The sequence below is a fragment of the Carlito syrichta genome, unplaced genomic scaffold (genome assembly GCF_000164805.1).
Source record: "Carlito syrichta isolate Samal-C Ts95f unplaced genomic scaffold, Tarsius_syrichta-2.0.1 Scaffold308579, whole genome shotgun sequence".
Lineage (NCBI taxonomy): Eukaryota > Metazoa > Chordata > Mammalia > Primates > Tarsiidae > Carlito > Carlito syrichta.
The window spans coordinates 696,121-717,940 of NW_007252675.1; the positions used below are offsets into that span (position 1 = coordinate 696,121).

General features: G+C 40.7%; 1 protein-coding gene across 2 annotated transcripts in view; it reads right to left on the reverse strand.

Moving 5' to 3' along the window:
• The window catches only part of ZFP69B (ZFP69 zinc finger protein B), a 12,950-nt gene extending 8,497 nt beyond the window's left edge, over nucleotides 1-4,453 (reverse strand). Inside the window, exons 1-2 of one of the 2 annotated variants that reach the window (XM_008065500.2) lie at nucleotides 4,159-4,447; nucleotides 1,786-1,871 (exon numbers count right to left, since the gene is read on the reverse strand). In XM_008065500.2, coding sequence (XP_008063691.1) covers nucleotides 1,786-1,871; nucleotides 4,159-4,285 — 213 coding nt within the window. In that variant the 5' untranslated portion in view covers nucleotides 4,286-4,447. Of the gene's footprint in view, nucleotides 1-1,785; nucleotides 1,872-4,158 lie in introns of both variants that reach the window. The other variant, XM_021716248.1, reaches the window with a different exon arrangement.
• Nucleotides 4,454-21,820: the final 17,367 nt, after the last annotated feature.

Here is a 21,820-nt window from a genome sequence, read left to right on the forward strand (position 1 = left end):
TCCTCTGGGAGGCTGAGGTGAGTGGACTGCCTGAGCCCGCGGGTTCGAGACCCGCCTGGGCAGCGAGACCTCATCTCTACAATAAATCAAAAAGTCAGCCGGGCGTGGTAGCGCATGCCTGTAATTCCGGCTACTTGGAAGGCTGAGGTGGAAGGATCGCTGGAGCCCAGCAGGTCGAGGCTGTGGTGGCCGGGAGCAGCCACTGCACTCCAGTCTGGGTGACAGAGTGAGACTCCAACTAAAAAAAAAAAAACAAAAACAAAAAACAAGAACACTTCAGCATGGGTCAAACAGTTTAGGCTGGGTTTTTCTGTTAATAAGAAAAGTATGAGAGAACAGCACATTTTTGGAGGAAACATGAATTTTACCTAGTAAAAAAGAAGCCTGGACAGAGACATATACTCTAGGCTGTGAAGTACAAGAGCCTTTTATGTATAATCTAGACAAATTAAATAACCATTTGACAGTTTGGTTTTTTTCCCCAAATACTCTCAAATGCAAAAAGAATTCAGAAGGTGGAAGGCTGAAATAATAACAAATCCCCTAAGTATGGAGACTATTTTAATGTTTTCTATGTATTGCAAATCATTCTGAAACACATTTCAGACCTATAAAGTTGATGCAAGTATCCACATTTAACCTAGAAGAAAACTGAATTTGAGAAGGGTTAAAGGCATAGGATTAAACCATGTGATTTTAGAAGCCAAGATCACGCTACTTGAAAACGCTTCTGCTCTCTAATAACTTCTCCTATTTCTCTGTCTACTCTATAGTTTGCTTGAGTTTCCCTATGTGACTGAGGTTTGATAGTGCAGAGCTTTGCTGGTTGCTAATGACATTAGTTTTCTGATTATTTTTTATTTATTATTATTATTTATTATTATTATTTATTATTTTATTTTAAATTTTTATATTTTTGAGTCAGAGTTTCACTCTGTTGCCACACCCTCGGCTTGCTGTGGTAGCTATGATCATGCTACCACACTCCAACCTGGGCAACATCCTTCTGTCTCAGCCTTCCAAGTAGCTGGGACTACAGGCATGTGCCACCATGCTCAGCTAATTTTTTTATTTATTGTAGAGGCAAGGTCTCACCATGTTGCCCAGCCCAGGCTGGTCTCGAACTGGAGCAGGCAATCCTCTTGCCTCAGCCTCTCCAAGTGCTGGGATTGCAGGCATGAGTCACCATGCCTAGCTTGATGAGTTTATTTATAACATACAGTACACTGTTAAAACTGCTCCTAGAAGTTTTCTACTCAGCCTGTTTAGTGTGTGTCCTTTATGACCTGCCAGTATCCTCTCTACTCATTTCTTTTTCGGCTACAGTTCTGCTCCAGGACTTTACCAAAAATTCCCTCTTAAAGGTCATTAGTGAAGCGTATACATCTCCAAGAATATCAGAACCTAATTCTATTGATTTTAAAATGTTGCTTTAAATGACTTACAGTGTTTTGTCTTTTTCCCAGATGATATCTGTGAATTTTAAGGGTGAGGGTGAGGACTACATTACATATTTCCTCTCTCTCTTTAGTACTCTCTCTCTTACACTTACACACACACACACACACACACACACACAGCACAATTTTTAAACTTGTTGGCTAGATGGCTAGAGGTTTACTAAAAACAAGAGGTTTACTGTGGAAGACTACTACCAGCAGGGAAATAGCCTGTGAAATCAACCAATGTGGCCTGGTTTACTGAGAAAGAACAGGCTAAGAAAAACCAATCCAGGAGGTGGAATCAAAGAAAATCTGAGAAACGATTTCGGAAACGCCAGCCCACCTGGTATTCTGTTGTCAGGGGTGCAGGGGTCACTTCATCCTCTAAACTTTCTGCCTGGGTTTCATCAGCATCCTGAGATAGCTGAGCTGGGGAAGGAAAAGAGCCATGAGGTTTGCATCTCCCCAAATCCCTCAAATAGAAAAATTGCCTGCAGAACCACTGAATGTGGCTCCTCCCCCAGTATCTTCACAAAGAGGGACATTTAGAGCAACTCAAGAGCAGCCTGAAGCTGCTTTAGTGAGGACGGCCTGCAGCATGCTGCTTTGGGCATTAATCTTTCCCAGTGGTCTCAGATCTCTCAGGCCAATCTTTTGTTCAAAAATTCTCAAAGGTTCCCCAAGAAAAGAAATAAAATTCCAACACTTTACCATGGAGTTCAAGATCCTCCCCAACCAGTCCAAAGCTGCTTCTTCACATATTATTTCCCCTTAAATGTCATCCTTCAGCCACTGAACCCACCTACCCACATAATCCTATTCACTACTCTTTGAACATAGCTGGAGAGTATCCACCTCAGTACTTTTCCCCAGATCCTATTTGGTGAAAAACAGATATCCTTCAGGTCCAGTTCAAGAGAAGTTTTCCCAGATGCCCTCAATGAGTTGAAAGCTTCTTCTCTTCCCATGCTCCCCAAAAGCTTAGTTTCCACAGTCATTGTGGTATCTATTTTAGGCTGCTTCCCATTTTATTTATTTGTATAATTATCTCCCTCAACTGAGTATCAGTATGAGTATATGGGAAGAAATTGTATCTTGTTCACTCCTTTCCATCTGCTAAAGTGCACCCTACCAGCTTTCAAGTATTCAAGTAATACTGGTTGAATTTGAGATAGTAAAAATATTAATTAGGAATTAAGACATATGAATTACTATCCTCGTATTTTATTCCAACTTTTTATCATGAATATCGAACCCCCATATATCCATCATCTAGAGTCAACAACTGTTAATATTTATCATATTTGTTTTATCTATCTATATTTTTTCTGAACCATTTCAAAGTTGCAGACATTATGATACTTTTTCCCTAAATACTTCAAATAAGGATCTACTCGTATATAACCACAATACTTTTCCACAACTATGAAAATTAACAATAATTCCATAGTATCATCTAAATATTCTGTCCATATTCAGATTTCCTCAACTGTTCCCAAAATATCTTTTATTCTGTATTTTTTCCAAACCAAGAGCTATCAAGGCTCACACATTCAAACTGGTTCCTACCTCTAAACTCTTACTTTAAAATAATTCTTCTCCTTTTTTCATGACACTTTTTTTTAAAGATATAAGAACAATATGACTGTATCCTCATGGTGGGTATCCTCATGGTGGGGTTTACCTTATTTTTCCAACCCCTATATTTTCTGTAAATCAGATGTTCAGTCTTTAAGCTTAATTTAGTATCTAGTTCAACATTTTTGGTAGGAGTACCTGTGGGTGACGCCATGTGCTTTATATTACATTACCAAGGAAGTATCACATGTCAGGTATATCCCATTATTGAGACATCTGGTTAAGACAGTGACCACAAGACCTCACCATTGTAAAAGTATGTTCTTTCCTTGACACTTAGTAAGTAATCTGAGGGGGTAACTCTTTGACAACCCATCAACCTTTCAATTATTTTATTTACAGTAAAATATCTTTCATTCCTTCCATATTTTTGATAGGGATTTTCCATAAAGAGCTTTCCCTCAGCAACTGAAAATGATCTAAAAGATAAAGTAAATGCATTTTATTCATTCATTCCCATAATTTTCCTTTTCAAAGTATTATCCCTAATGTTTACAAATGAGTTCCCCTCACCCTTCTTTCTCAATTTTAAGAGTCATTGTGAGCATGTGGAATTCTAGTTAGCCAATGTGTTACAATCAAATATGGACATTTAAACTGTCCAAAATTTGTCAAGTGGGAGCCCCTTAAACCTGGCCTCTGCATCCTTTTGATACACATCCATTAGTCTTTAAGCTCTTCCTTGCCTTCTAGCACAAGATACTCCAGGCTTACCTGGTTCTTCCCCTGCTGCCTTTCACTTCTGACTTAGCCGCCCAGTACCTGTGTGACCCTGGACAGATCTCTCATTTGATTTTCATTTCCTCACTGTTAGAATAAGGAAAATCAGGTAAGTCTTCCTGCCCCACAAGCCCACCAGGGTAGATAACAAACACAGCCACGGTACTGAAATATTGGTTTTAGGCTGAACTGACCGCTAGTACTTAGGAAAATCCCAGACCAGAAGCCATAATCAAGAACTCTAGAGATCTTTCACCCAACCATTTCCCTAAGAGATGTCTTCACTCAAGTGTGTATCTTCCTTCTCACTCTAGAGAAGACCACTTTTCCTCCCTCTCACCAATCAGTCTACTCTCACCTTGTCCTTTAAACATTTTAGTCACATCTTCCCAGAGGAGCGCACCCTCGCTGGCCTTCTTTGGATGATGCAACTTCACACAGGTGCCGGCCTCGGAGGGCAGGGTGATCAGGAGCTGCTGCAGCATGATGACTTCCACGCTGCTTTCTGAGGGGCTCTCTGTCTCAGCCCACAGGGCGGCGAGTCCTTGATGGCTGGTCCACTTCTGATGAGGAAATGGCTGGAACCTCTGACAGAAGGCAGCACAGCTGTACCGGTCTTCTCTTACCGCCGACGCGGGCTCCTCTGTGTCCTCACATCCGGGGTCTGGACTTGTTTCCGTCCACGGCCCGTAAGGCACATCTCCCAACTTGAGCTCCAACTGCCTCCTTCTGAAGGCAATTGGAGGCGCAGGGCATTTATTCTCGGTGGCCCCTGCAGGTGCTGGGCAGAAAACATCAGAGTCAGCCAAGAATCGAGAAGGCCCGGTCAGGCCATAGACTTCAAGCTCAAGATCCAGAACTTGAGAACTTGCACGGATCACTGTAATATTTTTTTCTTAACAAAAGTTACATGGGGGCTACACACAGCCCAGAAGATCCCAAGCACCGTGCAGATGTCACAGAGCACAAAGAGATGGATACCACCCAGTTGTCTGTTTTAGGCAGTCTTTAAAGGAGTCCGGGATGTGGGATCCAAGCTCCTGCACGAGTCGGCTGCAGCGAATCACGCCAGTGCTCGGATCCAGTCTCCTCGCCCCCAAGTGAGAGGCTGTGCCGTGCTCCCAGGCGGGCCCCGCCCGGCCCCGCTCTCCCCTGCCCTCAAGGCCTTTGTCCGAGCCGACTCCGGGGATGCGGGGGACAGCGCGCGCGACAGGTGGCCGCGGACAGCGCCCGCGCTTCCCGGTTCGTCACCCTCCATGAGCCCCGGAGACCCCCGCCCCCCCAGCTCACCCCGTCGCCGGCCAGAGCCGCGCTCCCGCCTTTCCACCGCGGCGGGCGGGTCTTGGCGCAGCGCAGCGTCGCTCCCACGTAGCGCCGCGGCGGGCAGCCCGAGCCCAGCGCGCCTGCGCGGCGGCGGCCTCAAGCGTCGTTCCCAGCGTCCTTTGCGGGAGCCTCTCGTCTCGCGGGCGAACCCCGCCGGCCCGGGCTCCTGCCTTCTGGGGCCCCCAGGATCTAAAACCAACACGAGTCTACCCAGCTTCTGCGGGAGGCGACAAAGCCTGGGTGCCTTCTGCGGAGAACCGACTCTTTCCTCTGCCGAGAATTCACGCGTGAATGTTTCTGGTGCGCAGTTGAAACCTTTGGTAAAGGAGCCGTCGCAGCACTTTGTTGTTTTAAGACGACGCTTGAATAGCAGAACCTATACCACTTCCTTAAATGATATATGTACGTGCAGTAAGACTGAAAGTTGAATGGTTTCCAGTTTTATTAAAATAATACCACAATCAGGGAGCTTTTTGTGTAGTATTCAATAGAAGTGCTCACGTTAATTGCTTACCTTGTAGTTCTGAAATGCCAGAAAATACACGCACACACAAAATAATTATTCTCTGTCATCTCACCAAGCAGAGGGAACCATTGCTAACAGTTGGTGCACAGCCTTTCCTACACGCACCTCATTTGTTTGTGTGCATTTTTACATATTTTCCACGTGATTATACTCTAATGCTGTTTTATTGCGTTTTCTCCCCTCAACAAAATAGCAGTACATTATTCCAAATACATTTCCACATCAATAGCTTACAAAAATAACAGTTTTGGAAATAGAAAAAAATTTTAGTAGTTGCTAGCGGTTATGAATTAAATTTGTTCTCCCCAAATTCATCTTGAAGCCCTAACCTCCAGTGTGAATGTATTTGGAAACAGGGCCTTTATGGAAGTAATTAAGGTTAAATACGGTGTAAGGGTGAGGCCCCGAACTCATAGGAATCATGTCTTTATAAGAAGAGACACCAGAGCGCTGGCAATCGCCTTCCCTCTCCTCTTCCCATGAACTGCAGGCACTGAGGAAAGACCATGTGAGGAACTAGGGAAGAGGCTTGTGTCTGCAAGCCAGAAATATAGTCAGAAACTACACTGTCAGATCTTGATCTGGGACTTCTAGTCTTCACACCGTGAGAAAATAAATTTCTGTTGTTTAAGCTATCTAGTCAATAGTATTTTGTTATAGCAGCCCAAGCAGATGAATGCACTAGCATATAGTATTTATAGAATATGAGGTTTTGCTCTAAGAGCATCTCGTGTTTGAACTGATTTTGTCATAACAACCACTCGAAGTAAGTACTATTATTAGTCCCACTTTACAGATAAGAAAACTGAGGTTTGGAGAAGTTAAATAACTTGCCCAAGATCATACAGCTTCCAACTGATGAATCCAGGTAATCTATGTTCTTATCTGCTACTCAACAAAAATACAGCATAAAATACAGTAAAATCTTAATGGTAGAATCTAGGTAGTTGTTTAAGGATGCTCACTGTAAAATTCTTTCAGTTTTTCTATATGAATATTTTTGTAATAAAATGTTGAAAAAATATAACAATAAACAAGAATTATGCAAAAAAATTATAAATAAAGTGACAAAAGTTACTGGTTTAGATGGAGAGAATAATGACATACAACATATTCATGAATTGGAATAGGACATTCTAAGTATGTCACATTTTCTCCAGCTAACATAGACTGTGATGTACTACAATCAAAATCTCAACTTCTCTTTTTTTTTTTTTTTTGAGTTGGAGTCTCTCTCTGTCGCTCAGACTGGAGTGCAGTGGCCGCTCCTGGCCACCGCAGCCTCGACCTGCTGGGCTTCAACGATCCTTCCACCTCAGCCTTCCAAGTAGCCGGAATAACAGGCACGCACTACCATGCCCGGCTTATTTTATTTATTGTAGAGATGAGGTCTCGCCAAGTTGCCCAGGCGGGTCTCGAACCTGCAGGCTTAGGCAATCCACTCACCTCAGCCTCCCAAAGCGCGGGATTACAGGCTGAGCCACTGAGCCCAGCTTCGACTTCTCTTTTTACGAAACTAAATGACTCTAACGTTTAGCTGAAATGGTGTTCCTGAATGGCCAGGAACATTTTCCATAATAACGACATAGTAGACTTGCCCTACCACTTTCTTGTATTCTAGAGGCACAATAATCAAAGTAGGATAAAATAGTGCCAACATAAACTTATCAATTAGTGAGATGAAATTGGAAATCCAGAAACAGACTTGATACTTTAAAAAAATTTTAGTATGTTGTAAAGGTGGCATTTCAAAACAGTTGGGTAATGATGGATTATTCAACAAATGTCATTAGGATGAATAGTTAGCTATTGGAAGTCTTGAGCTGACAACAAATACTACAGATAGGGTGATTTAAGTAACAGAAATTTATTTTTTCACAGTTCTTGAAGCTAGGAAGTCCATGATCAAGGTGTGGGGAAGGTAGTTTTAATTCTGAGACCTCTTTTCTTGGCTTATAGTCAGCTATCATCTCCTTATGTGCTCACATGACCTCTTCATATATGCTTGAGGAGAGTGAGTGCTCTGATGTCTCTTCTTTTAAGGACGCTCATCCTGTCAGATCAGGGCCCCACTCTTATGACTTCATTTAACTTTATTACTTCTGTAAAGGCCCTATCTCCAAATACGGTCATTCACACTGGGGGCTAGGTCTTCAACATATAAGTTTGAGGGAGACACAAACATATGGTCCATAGCAGGAACAAATCAAGTTGGGTTCCTGTCATACATGATACACATCATATGATTTCAGGAAAGAAAAGTTTTGTTTTAAAGTAAAACCAAAACTATTAAAATGTTCACATAAAGGTGAATCTATACATAGTTTTGGGATAAGAAACTATTCTCTATATAGTTTTGTGATTAAGGCTCTGTAATTTGCAAGCAACTAGTTCACCAGAATTGCTTTCGAAGATGATGATGATGATGATGATGATGGAAAGGATTCTGGAGTGTCTTCAGGAATCCAAGGAAGAACTGGCGAGCTCAGTTTGTGGAATGTTAGGAACTGGTGTGTTTCTGGGCACTGAAAAGCAAGATGTCTAGAGAGGTGCCTTCTGTACTACTGCCCTTAACATAATTCAGTTCTTGCAACTCCCGGTCTGTGTTGCTCAATTCAGAATTCCAAATCTTGGCAAGATAATTTGATTAGTCAGCTGTGACAAGAGGTCAGGAGTGTCATAGTAGAGCGATTTGACTTCTAGGCACTCACCCTCATGAATAAATAACAGTTCTCAACAAAGGGAAAATGTTTCAGACTAAGGAAAAAGATGAATGTTCCCTGCTTCATTTAATGACACAAATAGAACTTTAATATTAAATCATGATTTTGTAAGTACAAAAAAGAAAACTATAGGTTAATTTATGATAGTAGATATAAATATTCGAAATAAAATATTGGCAAATAGAACTAGCAATGAACTTCTAAAAATAATACATATGACCAAGCAAGTTTTTTCCCAGGAATATAAGATTGTTTCAATACCATATTAACATATCTATATATGTAGAAGTGTATTAACATAATCTATGTTTGTGACCCGCCTGGGCAACTTGGCGAGACCTCATCTCTACAATAAATCAAAAAATTAGCTGGGTGTGGTAGCGCGTGCCTGTAGTTCCAGCTACTTGGAAGGCTGAGGCGGAAGGATCTCCGGAGCCCAGCAGGTTGAGGCTGCGGTGGCTGGGAGCATGCCACTGCACTCCAGTCTGGGCAACAGAGTGAGACTCCAACTCAAAAAAAAAAACAACAAAAAAAAACATAATCTATAACATCAAATTCAATAAAAAACTGTATGACTGTGTAAATAGTCACTGAAATAAGCTTTCATAAACTTCAGTCATTCTAGTATATCACCATTTGTTTAACAAGTAATTGAAGGGCATTTACTGTTTGCCAATTTTTATTCTAATTAACATAAGAAAAACTTTAAAAAAGGATTAGAAGGAAGCTGCTTGCTATAGACTGAAAGTTTCATCCCCACCCTCCCAAATTCATATGTTAAATCCTAACTCCTGATGTGATGGCACATGGAGCCTTTGGGATATGACTGAGTCATAAGAGTGAAACCCTCATGAGTGGATTAATGCCCTTATCAAAGAAGTCCCAAAGTTTCCTTGTTCATTCCACCATGTGAAGACACAGCCAGACACACTGCTAGGAACCTGGAAGTGCAACTCACCCAACATCAAATCTGCTGGCACCTTGATCTTGGACTTCCCAGCCTTGGACTGTGAAAAATAAATTTCTGTTGTTTGCAAGCCACTCAGTCTAAAGTATTCTATAATAGCAACCCAAACAGATGAAGACTTACTTAAATATAACAAAGACTATTTGCAAAAAAAGAAAATGGCATCCTAAATGGTGTAACACTCAAGTCATTTTAGTTAACTTGCCATCATATTATTTTTTAACGTCTTAGATTTATCAGATGTAAAAATTAAAGGAGGCTAGCGCAAATGTGGAAAATAAGAGATTGAGCTATATCTTTTCGCTGATGACACGAAAGACCATCTAGAAAAACCCAAGTCTCTAATAAAAACTACTAAAATTAATAGGCGAATTGATAAGTAGTAGTTGCCGCATAAGAAATACACACCGGCTCAGCCTGTAATCCCAGCACTTTGGGAGGCCGAGGCAAGAGAATTGCCTAAGTCTGGGGGTTCGAGACCAGCCTGGGCAACTTGGTGAGACCTCATCTCTACAATAAATAAAAAAAAATAAGCCAGACATTGTAGCACTTTTCTGTAGTTCCAGCAACTTGGAAGGCTGAGGTGGAAGAATCGCCTGAGCCCAGGCCAGCTGTGGTGGCCGTGAGTGTGCCAGTGCACTCCAGTCTGGGACACAGAGTGAGAGTCTGACTCGAAAAAAAAAAAAAAAAAGAAAGAAATACAAAGAAAGGGATTGGTAGTCGTAGCAGGACACTGCCAGGGGAGGGAGAAGGGTGGCACACAACATCAGTAAGGGTGTGTGATCTCAACAGGCAAAGTAAGGTCCAATGGGAGGCTTGGACTTCATCTGTACGTAGACCACTTATGTACCCAATCCTGACTTGTACCCTACATCTTTAAATAAATAAAGTCTGCAGTATAACAGACTGAATCTGACAGCACACTCTGTTTTTATTCAGTCAGTAAAACATTTTCCCTTACATAAGAAATTGGGGGGGAAAAGCTCTGAAGAAAGCTGAAAGAAAAACCTCAGATGTTCCCATTGATGTTAAAGAGAAAATACAAATATACATGTTGTAAAACTCTTTGTAATAAATAACAATGTTGTGTGAAAAAAGGTGTAAAAAAATACACACCAAAAAAACACACATTTCTTGCTCTAGAAATGAGCACTTAGAATAGACTGGTGTGGGAGAATATATTCCATCCTCATAGCAGTGACCCTAAGTATAAAATATTTTGGACACATTTAATAATAAGAAAAGCCGGGCTTGGTGGCTCAGCCTGTAATCCCGTGCCTTTGGGAGGCTGAGGTGAGTGGATCGCCTGAGCCTGCGGGTTCGAGACCCACCTGGGCAGCAAGACCTCATCTCTACAATAAATCAAAAAATCAGCCAGGCGTGGTAGCGCGCGCCTATAATTCCAGTTACTTGGAAGGCTGAGGCGGAAGGATCGCCAGAGCCCAGCAGGTCGAGGCTGCGGTGGCCGGGAGTGGCCACTGCACTCCAGTCTGGGCAACAGAGTGAGATTCCAACTCAATAAAATAAGAAGAAGAAGAAGAAGAAAATATAGATAAAGAAAATACAAATCAAATCATTAAAAGACATAAGACTTTAATAAATGAAAAGTGATACCATTCTTTGGGAAGAATAATAATGCCAGATAATATAAAAATATATAAATATAAAACTACTGTAATTCCTATTAGAATCCCAACAGGCTTTTGTTTTTATTTTGGAACTAGATAAAAAGAACTTAAAATTTATATGCAAGAATAAGGATCCAAGAAGAGACAAGAAAAAGATCAACAATGGAGGCTTACCTTATCAGATATCACAACATACTGGAAAATAACTTCCTTAGTCCATTTTGTGCTACAATGTCAGAGTACCTGACATTGACTAACTTATAAAGAACCGAGATTTATTTCTTAAAATTCTGGAGGCTTAGAAGTCCAAGGGTGAGGGACCCACATCGGACAAGGACCTTCTTGCTGTGTCATTTCACGGCAGAAGGCAAAAGTACAGGAGAGCTCCAGAGAGCAAGAAATTGAACTCATGGACTTAAGCCCTTTAATAATTGGCATAAACTCATTCATGAAGGTGAATGACACTTCCCAAGGCTCCACCTCCCAACACTGTTGCATTGGGGATTAAGTTTCCAATACATGGTTTTTGGGGAAAACATTCAAACCATAGCAGTCACTGTGGCTATATAATTATGATACTGGTATGAGAAATGACAAATTAACCAATGGAGCAGTCTAAGGAATCCAAAAATAGATTCTGATAAATGTGAGAATGTATTAACTGACAAAGATGGTACCTCAATTCAGTAGGAAATTCATAAATCTCTGAAGTCCACATCATTTTAGTATTTATCTATAAAGAAAGAAATAAAAATGGGTCCCCATCTTAAACCATATTCCAAAATAATTCCAGTTGGATTAAAACTTTAAATGTAAAAATAGAACAAACATCTTTTGAAAATCCAGAAGTACATATACAATCTAATAGTTGGAGAGAAGCTTTAACCAAGTCTGCAAGCCTACTTAACACATTTATCTGACTATATAAAAAATAAAAATCTTTGTTGGCAAAAGATGTCTTAAATAAAGTCAATATACAGATGACACATCTGAAAAACATGTGCAATGCAGATGATACACAAAATCTGTATTTGATCTACCCTAAAACATCATTTATTTTGAGATATAGTATTATTTTATGGACCATTAATAAAGAAAGGTGCTGCAATTAAATTAATGCACAGTGTTTTAGTGAAAGAGCTATTTTGGACATTTTTAGGCATGGATTTTTATTACATCTCATGCTGTTCTGCTTCTGTGTTTTTTATGTACATTATTTTTTTTATCTTGATGTCAAATCACCCTGTAGTTTTAAAGAAATAGTAAATTAAACTCAGCATACCCAGCACCAACAATGCACATAATTTAATTGATGCTTGTGCACTCACAGTCAATGACTACTGATTTCAAGTTGATTTCAGTCATATAAAAAGAGTGGAGGGAAGAGAACAAAAAATAACCCAATAGGAAAGTGGGCAAAGGATATGCTTGAACAATTCATAGAAGCAAAACCCCAGACATGCAAATTAAAAATATTAATGAGATACCACTTTATAACCAAACTGGACAAAAATAAAAGTGACAGTAGCCGTTACAAGTGGGACTGCAGAGAGAAAATTCACATGCATTACTGATAGACGTGTGCACCAGCCTTTCTGGAAAGCAATCTGCAACATCTCTTAAAAATATATACCTCTTTTGACAAAGAATCTATCCCTTGAAAACAAAAGCACTGTTTTAAAGGACAGTTATAAGAGGATGGTTATTACAGGACTGCTTCTTCTAACATAAAATAGGAAAGTAAATGCCCACCAGTAAGGGAACTGATGAATAAATGATGATATGGCCATACTGAGGACTTTAAAAAGACTTTTAAGAGATTCAATTAGAGCTATGCCATCACTTGGCAGTATTTCCATAAGATGGTTTCAAGTCAGAAAATTAAACTGTAGGAAAAGTTATGTGTTAAACTGTATGAACTTTCTAATATTCTTTTTTAAATTTTATTTATTTGTTTGTTTTTTTATTTATTGGGTCAGTGTCTCATTCTGTTACCCAGACTGTAGTGCAGAGGCACAATCATGCCTCATACAGCCTCAACCTCCGGGGCTCAGGTGACCCTTCTGCCTCAGCCTCCTGAGTAGCTGGAACTACAGGTGTGCACTGCCATACCAGGCTAATTTTTCTATTTTTTATAGAGACAAGCTCTTGCTATTTACCCAAGCTGGTCTCAAACTCCTGGCCTCAGGCAATCCTCCCACTCCGGTCTCCCAGAGTGCTGGGATTACTAGGCATGAGCCACTGTGCCCTGCCTACTTTTCTAAATATTTTATCAGTTTTGATATACAAAAGGGGGCACTTTCATATGATTAAGCCTAATATTTACCCCACAAATATGATATTTATGTGTATGTCTGTGTGTGTGTGTTTGTGTATATGTATGTATGTGGTGAAGATTATCTGAATGTAGAGAAAAACACACACTAGGTTGTTAACATGCACAAATTAAACAAAGTAAATATAACATTATCTGCAAGCAGGCTATTATCTCATAACACCTACTTGAACTGGGACTTATGCCAAATGATGTTGGCTGCATCATATTGAAGCTCTCAACTCCCTTTTTAACTTCAATAGATATAAATATATATTTATATAAAAATAAATATAAAATAAATACCTTCAAAAGAGAACAATCTGTCTACTGTAAATAGAAAATCATTACATGACATAAAACAATTAAAATATTAAATCCAAGAAATTCAATTTTTAAATACAGAAAAGAAGTGATAATAAATCCAATCAATTTACAAAAGTACATATCTAAAAATAAGTTTCTCAATGAGGACAAAGCTGTGCAACAACTTAAAAGAGGGAGAGATATTTGGCTTGATGTCACTTTTTTTTTTTTTTTTACAAAAAAATGGGATTTTATTAATAAGAAGCTTCCATTTTTCAGTTTTGATATGGATCAGCACTAGAAATTCCCATTCATGCATAGCATGTAAGGGCAAGATAGTGTATTCTCTGGTGAAGTTCCAAGCTCAGCAAAATTATGAGAAATTTTTGTTTAATAAACCTTTATTTTAATAGGATCTCTTTAAAAAATTTTTATTTTAAAGATGTGGGATACAATTCAGGGTTAGGTGTACAAATGGTCATTGTACAGGTAAAGTTTGGGTCTCACTTTGGTCCCCATGTCACTTGGTTTGAGATCAGGAACCCTATTGATGAAGTGTCCCTCCCCTCCCTGGCTCCCACCCCTGGCAGTTTCCCACTGCTGCCAATCCCTTTCTTATAGTATTATGATAATTGTTCAGGGTCCACTTAAGAATGATACTCAGTTCTTTGTTTCTGTGATAGATCACTGAGTATTACAGACTCTAAATCCATCCAAGTTGCCGTGAAGTTCATAATTTTGTCTTCTTTATGACTGCATAATATTCCATCGTGTATATGTACCATTTTTAATCCAGTCTACTTTCAATGGGCAGCATAGTTGGTTCCATGTTTTTGCTATTGTGAATAGTGCTGCAATAAGCATGCATGTGCAGATATCTTTTTTTAGAGAATGATTTGAGTTCCTCCAGGTATATTCCCAGAAGGGTGATTGCTGGGTCGTATGGGAGGTTGATTTTTAGATCTTTTAGGAATGGCCACACTGTTTTCCACAGAGGTTGTACTAATTTACACTCCCACCAACAGTGTAGAGGCATTCCCTTTTCCCTGCATCCTCTCCAGCATCTGTTCTTTGAGTTATTGATGATGGCCATCCTGACTGTAGTTAAGTGGTATCTCAGTGTAGTTTAATTTGCATTTCTTTGATGATTATTGAGGTTGAGCATTTTTTCATGTATCTCTTGGCTGCTCATATGTCTTCTTTTGAAAAGTGTCTATTCATATATTTTGCCCACTTTTTAATAGGGCTGCTTGTTTTTTTCTTTTTGGCATGTTTGAGTTCCTTGTAGATCTTAGATGTTAGGCCTTTGTCAGATATACAGCTGGCAAATATTTTTTCCTAGTCTGTGGACTGTCTCCCTGCTCTCTTGATGGTTTCTTTGGCTTTGCAGAAACTTTTCAGTTTGATGAGATCTGACTTGTCTATCTTATCTTTTATGGCATGGGCACTTGGGGTTTTGATGAGGAATTGGTTACCAGTTCCAATTTTCATAAAAGTGTCTCCTGTGTTTTCTAAGGTTCTTATAGCTTGAGGTTTTACATTTAGGTCTTTGATCCATTTAGAGTTGATTATTGTATATGGTGATAGGTAGGGGTCTCTAATCTTCTGCATGTGGTCAGCCAGAAGTATACCCTTCTTTGGTCTTGTTGGTCATTATGAGGTTTGTTCCTTGCCTGATCTGAACTTGAAGCAGCAGTTTCAGGTAGTAAAGTCTGTTCTGTTATACTTCATTCCCAACAGCTCAGTGCCCCAGTGCTGCCATAAGCAGCATGGTCCGGTACCAGATCTTTTTTTTTTTTTTTTTTTTTTTGAGTTGGAGTCTCACTCATCGCCCAGGCTGGAGTGCAGTGGCACACTCACAGTCACCCCAGCGTTTGACCTGCTGGGCTCCAGCAATCCTTCTGCCTCAGCCTTCCAAGTAGCCGGGCGCATGCTACCACACCCAGCTAATTTTTTGACTTATTATAGAGATGAGTTCTTACCATGTTGCCAAGCTGGTCTCGAACTCATGGGCTCAGCCTCTTGCCTCGGCCTCCTGAAGGGCTGGGATTACAGGCTTGAGCCACTGCATCTGGCCCAGATCGCTTTAAAAAAATTTTTTTTTTAAATCTAAGTCTCTGTTGCCCAGGCATTAGAGGAGTGTGCCACCTGTGGACCTGGCTAATTTTTAAAACTTATCTTTGTAGAGACAAGGTCTCATTATATTGCCCAGGCTGGTCTCAAACTCCTGGACTCAAGTGATCCTCTTCCCTTGGCTTCCCAAAGTGGCATGAGCCACTGCGCCTGGCCTCGATAGTATATCTAGTATAATATCTAGAATCTGTTCTTCAAAGTGTACCAAATTATTTGGTTATGTCTGCAAAAATACTAAGAAAAGAGCTCCTTATCTACTTACCTCTGTCAGCAGATTCAGAAAACCCCGATAGAGACATTCAAGTCATTCAAGTGTCTCTTCATAATCTTCAAAATACAGTTTCAGGGAGTAGTTCAGATGAGTTTATAATAGTATCATTCAAGTAAAAGGAACCAGACTCGACATTGTAAAGAGGTATACCCCACAACCCCAGTTACATAACATTATAATTTAATGCACTTGCTCTGTCCTGTGGAAAACTTGTTTAAACCTTGCCTTGCAGGATTGAATTTAGACTGTACATATATGTGAGCAAGTGCTAGGCACATGCTCTTGCAAAGTGTATGTAATCCAGAAAGATGAAGGTATTTTAGTATCTTTTTTTTTTTTGAGGTGGAGTCTCACTCTGTCACCCAGGTTGGAGTGCAGTGGCATGCTCATGGCCACCACAGCCTCAATCTGCTGGGCTCCGGAAATCCTTCCACCTTAGCCTTCCAAGTAGCTGGAATTACAGGTGTGCACTACCACGTCCGGCTAATTTTTGATTTGTTGTAGAGATGAGGTCTTGCCAAGTTGCCTGGGATGGATTTAGCATCTTGAAGAGACAAATAGGGATTTTCCTTGGGGAAAAGCAATGAGCTGTTCAATAAAACAGAAGCAACTTGATGTCATTGCCCATTCCTTCATGAAACTGAGAAAAGCAGAATTCTGTAACTCACTCTTATATGACACAATTTTTCAGCAGTCACATTAGGTATTTGTCTTAAAACTTCATGCCCAGGTTCTCCCTGTGCATAATCAGTAATTTTTATTCAAACATCATGACTATTTCCATTTCCATTACAATTTCCAGGAATACTTTAGGAATACTATTTTTACCAATGACTCATAATTGATTCAAAAGGAAATTAACTTTATCAGTAATGACAGTAGTGAGGTCCAGTTCCAATTTTCAACTATATATCCTTCTACATATTTTCCTTGATGACTAATTGTCCACTTCCAGCACAAGAATGCTAAAATAATGCAGAAGGAACCCCTACTAGCACTCATCATCTATACTATCCATGCTTCGGAGCATTAATCATAGAAAGTTTAGTTACAGGACCAGGTGCGGTGGCTTACAGCTATAAGCCCAGCACTTTGGGAAGCCGAGGTGAGAGGATTGCCTGAGTCCACGGGTTCAAGACCAGCCTGGGCAAACTGGCAAGACTTCATCTCTACAATAAATCAAGGGAAAAAATAATTAGCCAGGCATGGTGGTGCACGCCTATAGTTCCAGCTACTTGGAAGGCTGAGGCAGAAGGATCGCCTGAGCCCAGAAGGTCAAGGCTGCGGTGGCCGTGGGCGTGCCATTGCACTCCAGGCTGAGTGACAGAGTGAGACTCTGACTCAAAAAAAAAAAGAGAAAGTTTAGTTACAGTAGCCAAGCTGTTTGTGTCCTGTGCATTCCTTTCAGACCTTCCGATGGCTCCAGCGAATACCAATTGTCGGTATCTGCATTACTCTGTCTAAAGCTGGGCTGCCCCAAGTGTCACTGAATTCATGCTGACCACTTCCCGACCCCAGCAGCCCTGAACCAATGACGATTGGCAGTTGGTATGAGAATGCCCAGTCTTCTCACCACTAGGTGGCGTAAGTCTGAGGTTTGTATTTTGCAGTTTCAGAGTTTCACTGAGATTAAACTCCAGTCTCCTACAGTGGACACTAATTTAATAGTGTACCCTTTACTGGTTATCTTCCTTTCTCTATCTCATTTCCTCCACTTCCCTATTGGTATTTCCTGTGTTTTCTACATAAACGACTTGCTCTGCAATCCTTGTCTCAGGGGCTGCTTCTGAGAGAATCTAAATCAGTCATCAAATGCGTGAACAACGAGCCTGTAAATTATGATGTCCTGGTAAAATGAGTTACTATGTCTTACCAGTTTACACTACCTAATCCCAAGCAGTGATATTATATTTAATGTAACAGGCATATTTCTCCTAGTACACATTAAAAATAAATATGTTGTTCATTAAAGTATACATTTATAATGTGTATACTTTCCTAGATGTAGGATAAACTTCAATTCCACAGTTTAAAACATAAATGCATAACAATTAAAATTGTCTTTCAGAGTCGCAGTCACCCCTGGTTCTGAGTTTCTGCCTCTAGTGTGTTCATTCAGTTTAATAGATCATCTTGCTACTCCACTGAAATAAATAAATTGAAATAATCGAGAGTTTTGCTGGCATTCTTCTTTCTCTTCAAAGAACAACCTTTGTTAACACATGAAGGTAAACAGAAAGTTATTGCTCTCCTCTTGTTCTCTCTGAAACAATCCTTCAGGGTTTCTTGGGTCTCTTTGCAGCTACTGGTTTCACTAGGAATGGGTACTCAAAGCTTCTCCATCCTGGGAGACAATGGAGCAGAACAAAGTCATATTTGGCTTGCTTTCCTAAAACTCCCACAAAATTAATAAACCAGAGCACAAAGTTTAATGCTAACTTCTATGGAAGAGTCAGGAAAATTCAGAATTAAAATTGTAGTTAACTTGGACTTCTTTAAAGAGAAAGTACTCAACGATGTGGGACTTCACAAGGACTGTGGTCACAACCCCCATCCCACAGGACCCTTTCTTTGAGACTCTCAGCCTACACTCCCTTTCCTGGGATACTGTATCCCTTCACAAAAGAAGGGTCTCATCCCTGGCCTTTATCCCTCCCTGGTCTTTGTCTTTTGTCTTAAATTCTAACTCTCTCATAAAATCTCATCATAGCTGCAGAAAAAGAGTTAAAGTCAAAGGCATAAACCCAGAGGGAAAAATTGAATGTAAGAGAAGAAAAACAAACAAAAACAAATTTGGAAACTGAAAAACAGGTAGATGAGTAGTGACAGATTTACAAGTCCTAAAAAGGCCGAATCCTAAGCTAGCAGAGGGGAAGGCCAGAAAGCAACCCAACTTCCCTGGCAGAATCCCAAAAAGCAGAGCAACAAGTGGCCTGGAGTACTTCTGAAAACGAGAGTGAAAGCAATCTAAAAATAGAATGTGGGTGGCATATCTGCTGAAGCAGCAGTTAGATACCCAGCATCCTTACATGACTTCACAGGTGACGGTCCTTCTTTTACCTCTATAGGAGACTGGAGGAGTCATTTCAGAAGACGATAAAACAGAAGGGTTTCAATGGCAGGAAACCAGCCACAGTTGAGGTCAGGGTCCTGTGCTGAAAGTGGAGGATGGAATGGGTGAGGATAAGTGAAATTTTATACGCTGAACTCGAGATGCCCAGCCTTCTTCTCAGAATGCTCCCAGCCAGGTCTATGTCCTCTGGGCAACAAATTTGAAGAAACTTCTCAGGGTGACTTCAGTCGGCCTAAGAGAAAAGATCTAAGGATACGGACAGTAGAGTTTCCCCAAGGACATGGCCCGGGAAGACCATCACCCACTTTAAGATGGGCAGCTCTGATCCCAGGACACCAAGAGTCTCATGATTTGGGGCTCAGTCCTCACTGGGGCCAGATGGGGAAGTCGATACTTGCCATAGAGGGCATAACTTCAAAGACCATGCTTGCCTCCCTTATGATTCTTTCACTAGATCCTAAAAGAGTTTCCATAAAGTATCCAGATCAAGCCGGGCTCGGTGGCTCAGCCTATAATCCCACACTTTTGGGAGGCTGAGGTGAGTGGATTGCCTGAGCCCGCAGGTTCGAGACCCGCCTGAGCAACTTGGCGAGATCTCATCTCTACAATAAATCAAAAAATGAGCCAGGCGTGGTAGCACGCGCCTGTAGTTCCAGCTACTTGGAAGGCTGAGGCGGAAGGATCGCCGAGCCCAGCAGGTTGAGGTTGCAGTGGCCGGGAGCAGCCACTGCACTCCAGTCTGGGCGACAGAGTGAGACTCCAACTCAAAAAAAAAAAAAAAGTATCCAGATCTGCTACTAATCTGCTGAGTCATGAGGGCTGGGGGCAGAGCTGCCTGGAGCCTGAACAAGAAGGAACTTCCATCATTCTGGGCTCCAACTGAAGTACACAGGCTGTTCAAAAGAGCCAACATACCCAAATATGACACATGTGCTTCACAAATCCAACTGAAGTACACAGGCTGTCCAAAGAGTCAACACACCCAAATATGACACATGTACTGGACTTCTTTTTTAAATACAGTGATAAAAAGTTCAGCAACTTGTTCCTCACTTTAAAGAGGTTATCCCACCATGCCTCAAATAATTCAATGATGTGACAGGACTCGTTATAGATGATATTACAGGTTACTCAGTACTTCCTGCTTAAAACAGGAATAATTATTCATTATGATTCCCAGTTTCCATGATTCAGTATAGAACAGGTTGGCTTTGCTCCATGATGTTGAGGATCTGTCTGGAAGACTCAGAAGGCTTATTCATTACCATGTGAGTTTGCTGGGGCTGTTGGCCAGAACACCCACACTTTATTTCTCCATGTGGCCCGGGCTTCCTCAAACTATGTTGGCTGGGTTCAAATGGCAGGAGTCTCAAGACAGAGAGAAGCAGGAAGAAGCCATGTTGCCCTTTTATAGCATAGCCTCAGAAGTCATGCAGTGTCATAGTTGCTGCATTCTATTTATTGGTCAAGGCAGTTATAAAAGCCTACTCATATACAAAGAGAGAGAAAATAGCCCCTACTATTCAATGAAAAAATGTCAATGTCACATTATGAGTATGAGGAATGGGATATATTTGTGTGGCCATCTTTGGAAAATACAGTACATCACAGGGAGACAGTCAAAACCTCCAAAGACTAAATTAAGACATAGCTCCAAGAGCTGACACATTCCCCACATGGGACAGTAAACTCACACTGCTGTTCTGCCAAGTGGAAGCAAACTGCTTGTGGTATTTTTATCAAGATAGCCTTCCCCCTTCCAAATTGTCATGTTAATGGTGCATATCAGGTGTTCAGCACCATCCTGATTTGATTCAACAGGAAATGACTTCTGGAACAGCAACTGCAATGAGTATCCCTACCTGATGAAGTTAAAGAGACTCTACTGTCATTCTCCAGACCCACCCATCTACTGTACCAGCTAGATTGACAAGTTAAGTGGACATGTGATAGCAGTCACCACTGCCACATCTGTGAAGTCTTTTAATCCCTGCAATTACCCTAGAGATGTAGTACTGTATCCATTTATTGTTTGGGTGGGGAAGTGCTCCAGGAGCTTCCTCTTCTCCATTCCTTTATATATTTTTTAAATTTATTTTAAAAATTTGTCTTCACTACAAATTTGAAAGTCTAAGGAAGCTCCTTCCTTCCGACCCCAAAAAATTCATAAACATCTAAGCAAATTTATTTTTAAAATAACTTATTACAAAGGCAAAAGGTAGTATTCATAGGCTTAAGTCCAACTTCTAAAAGGTTGTGCAATCCTGAGGTAATCAGAGCACCAAGGCTAGTAAGGTTTCCTTAACCACCAGAATTCATAGCTTAATTTCTTCACTTATATCAAGGTATAAAAATCATGGTTCAACAAGAGAAAACAGTTCCCAATGATACTCCTGCATGGGCCCCCAAATTTTCTACTTGAGCTGATGTTATTCTCCCATTTGCCCCTGAGCTATTTCCCCAGATGTACCACTATTATTCTCTATTGCTTTTTGCACAAAGATGAGAGGAAACTTTCTTTGAACACAGCATGTTATTGGGGTGTGGCCTTTGATATTTAAAAACACTGGCTCATAGGTGATTGGATTTTCAGTGACAGTGCCCCATGAGTAGTCAATCATCAAGACCACACGAATCAACACAGAAGGCATAAGGAGTCCTCCCAACAAGACACAGATCTTCATTGCTTCCCTCCATTCCCTTCTTAACAGACTTTTCTTCACACAGCAAGCCAGTGTGGGGATTCTATCACTTGC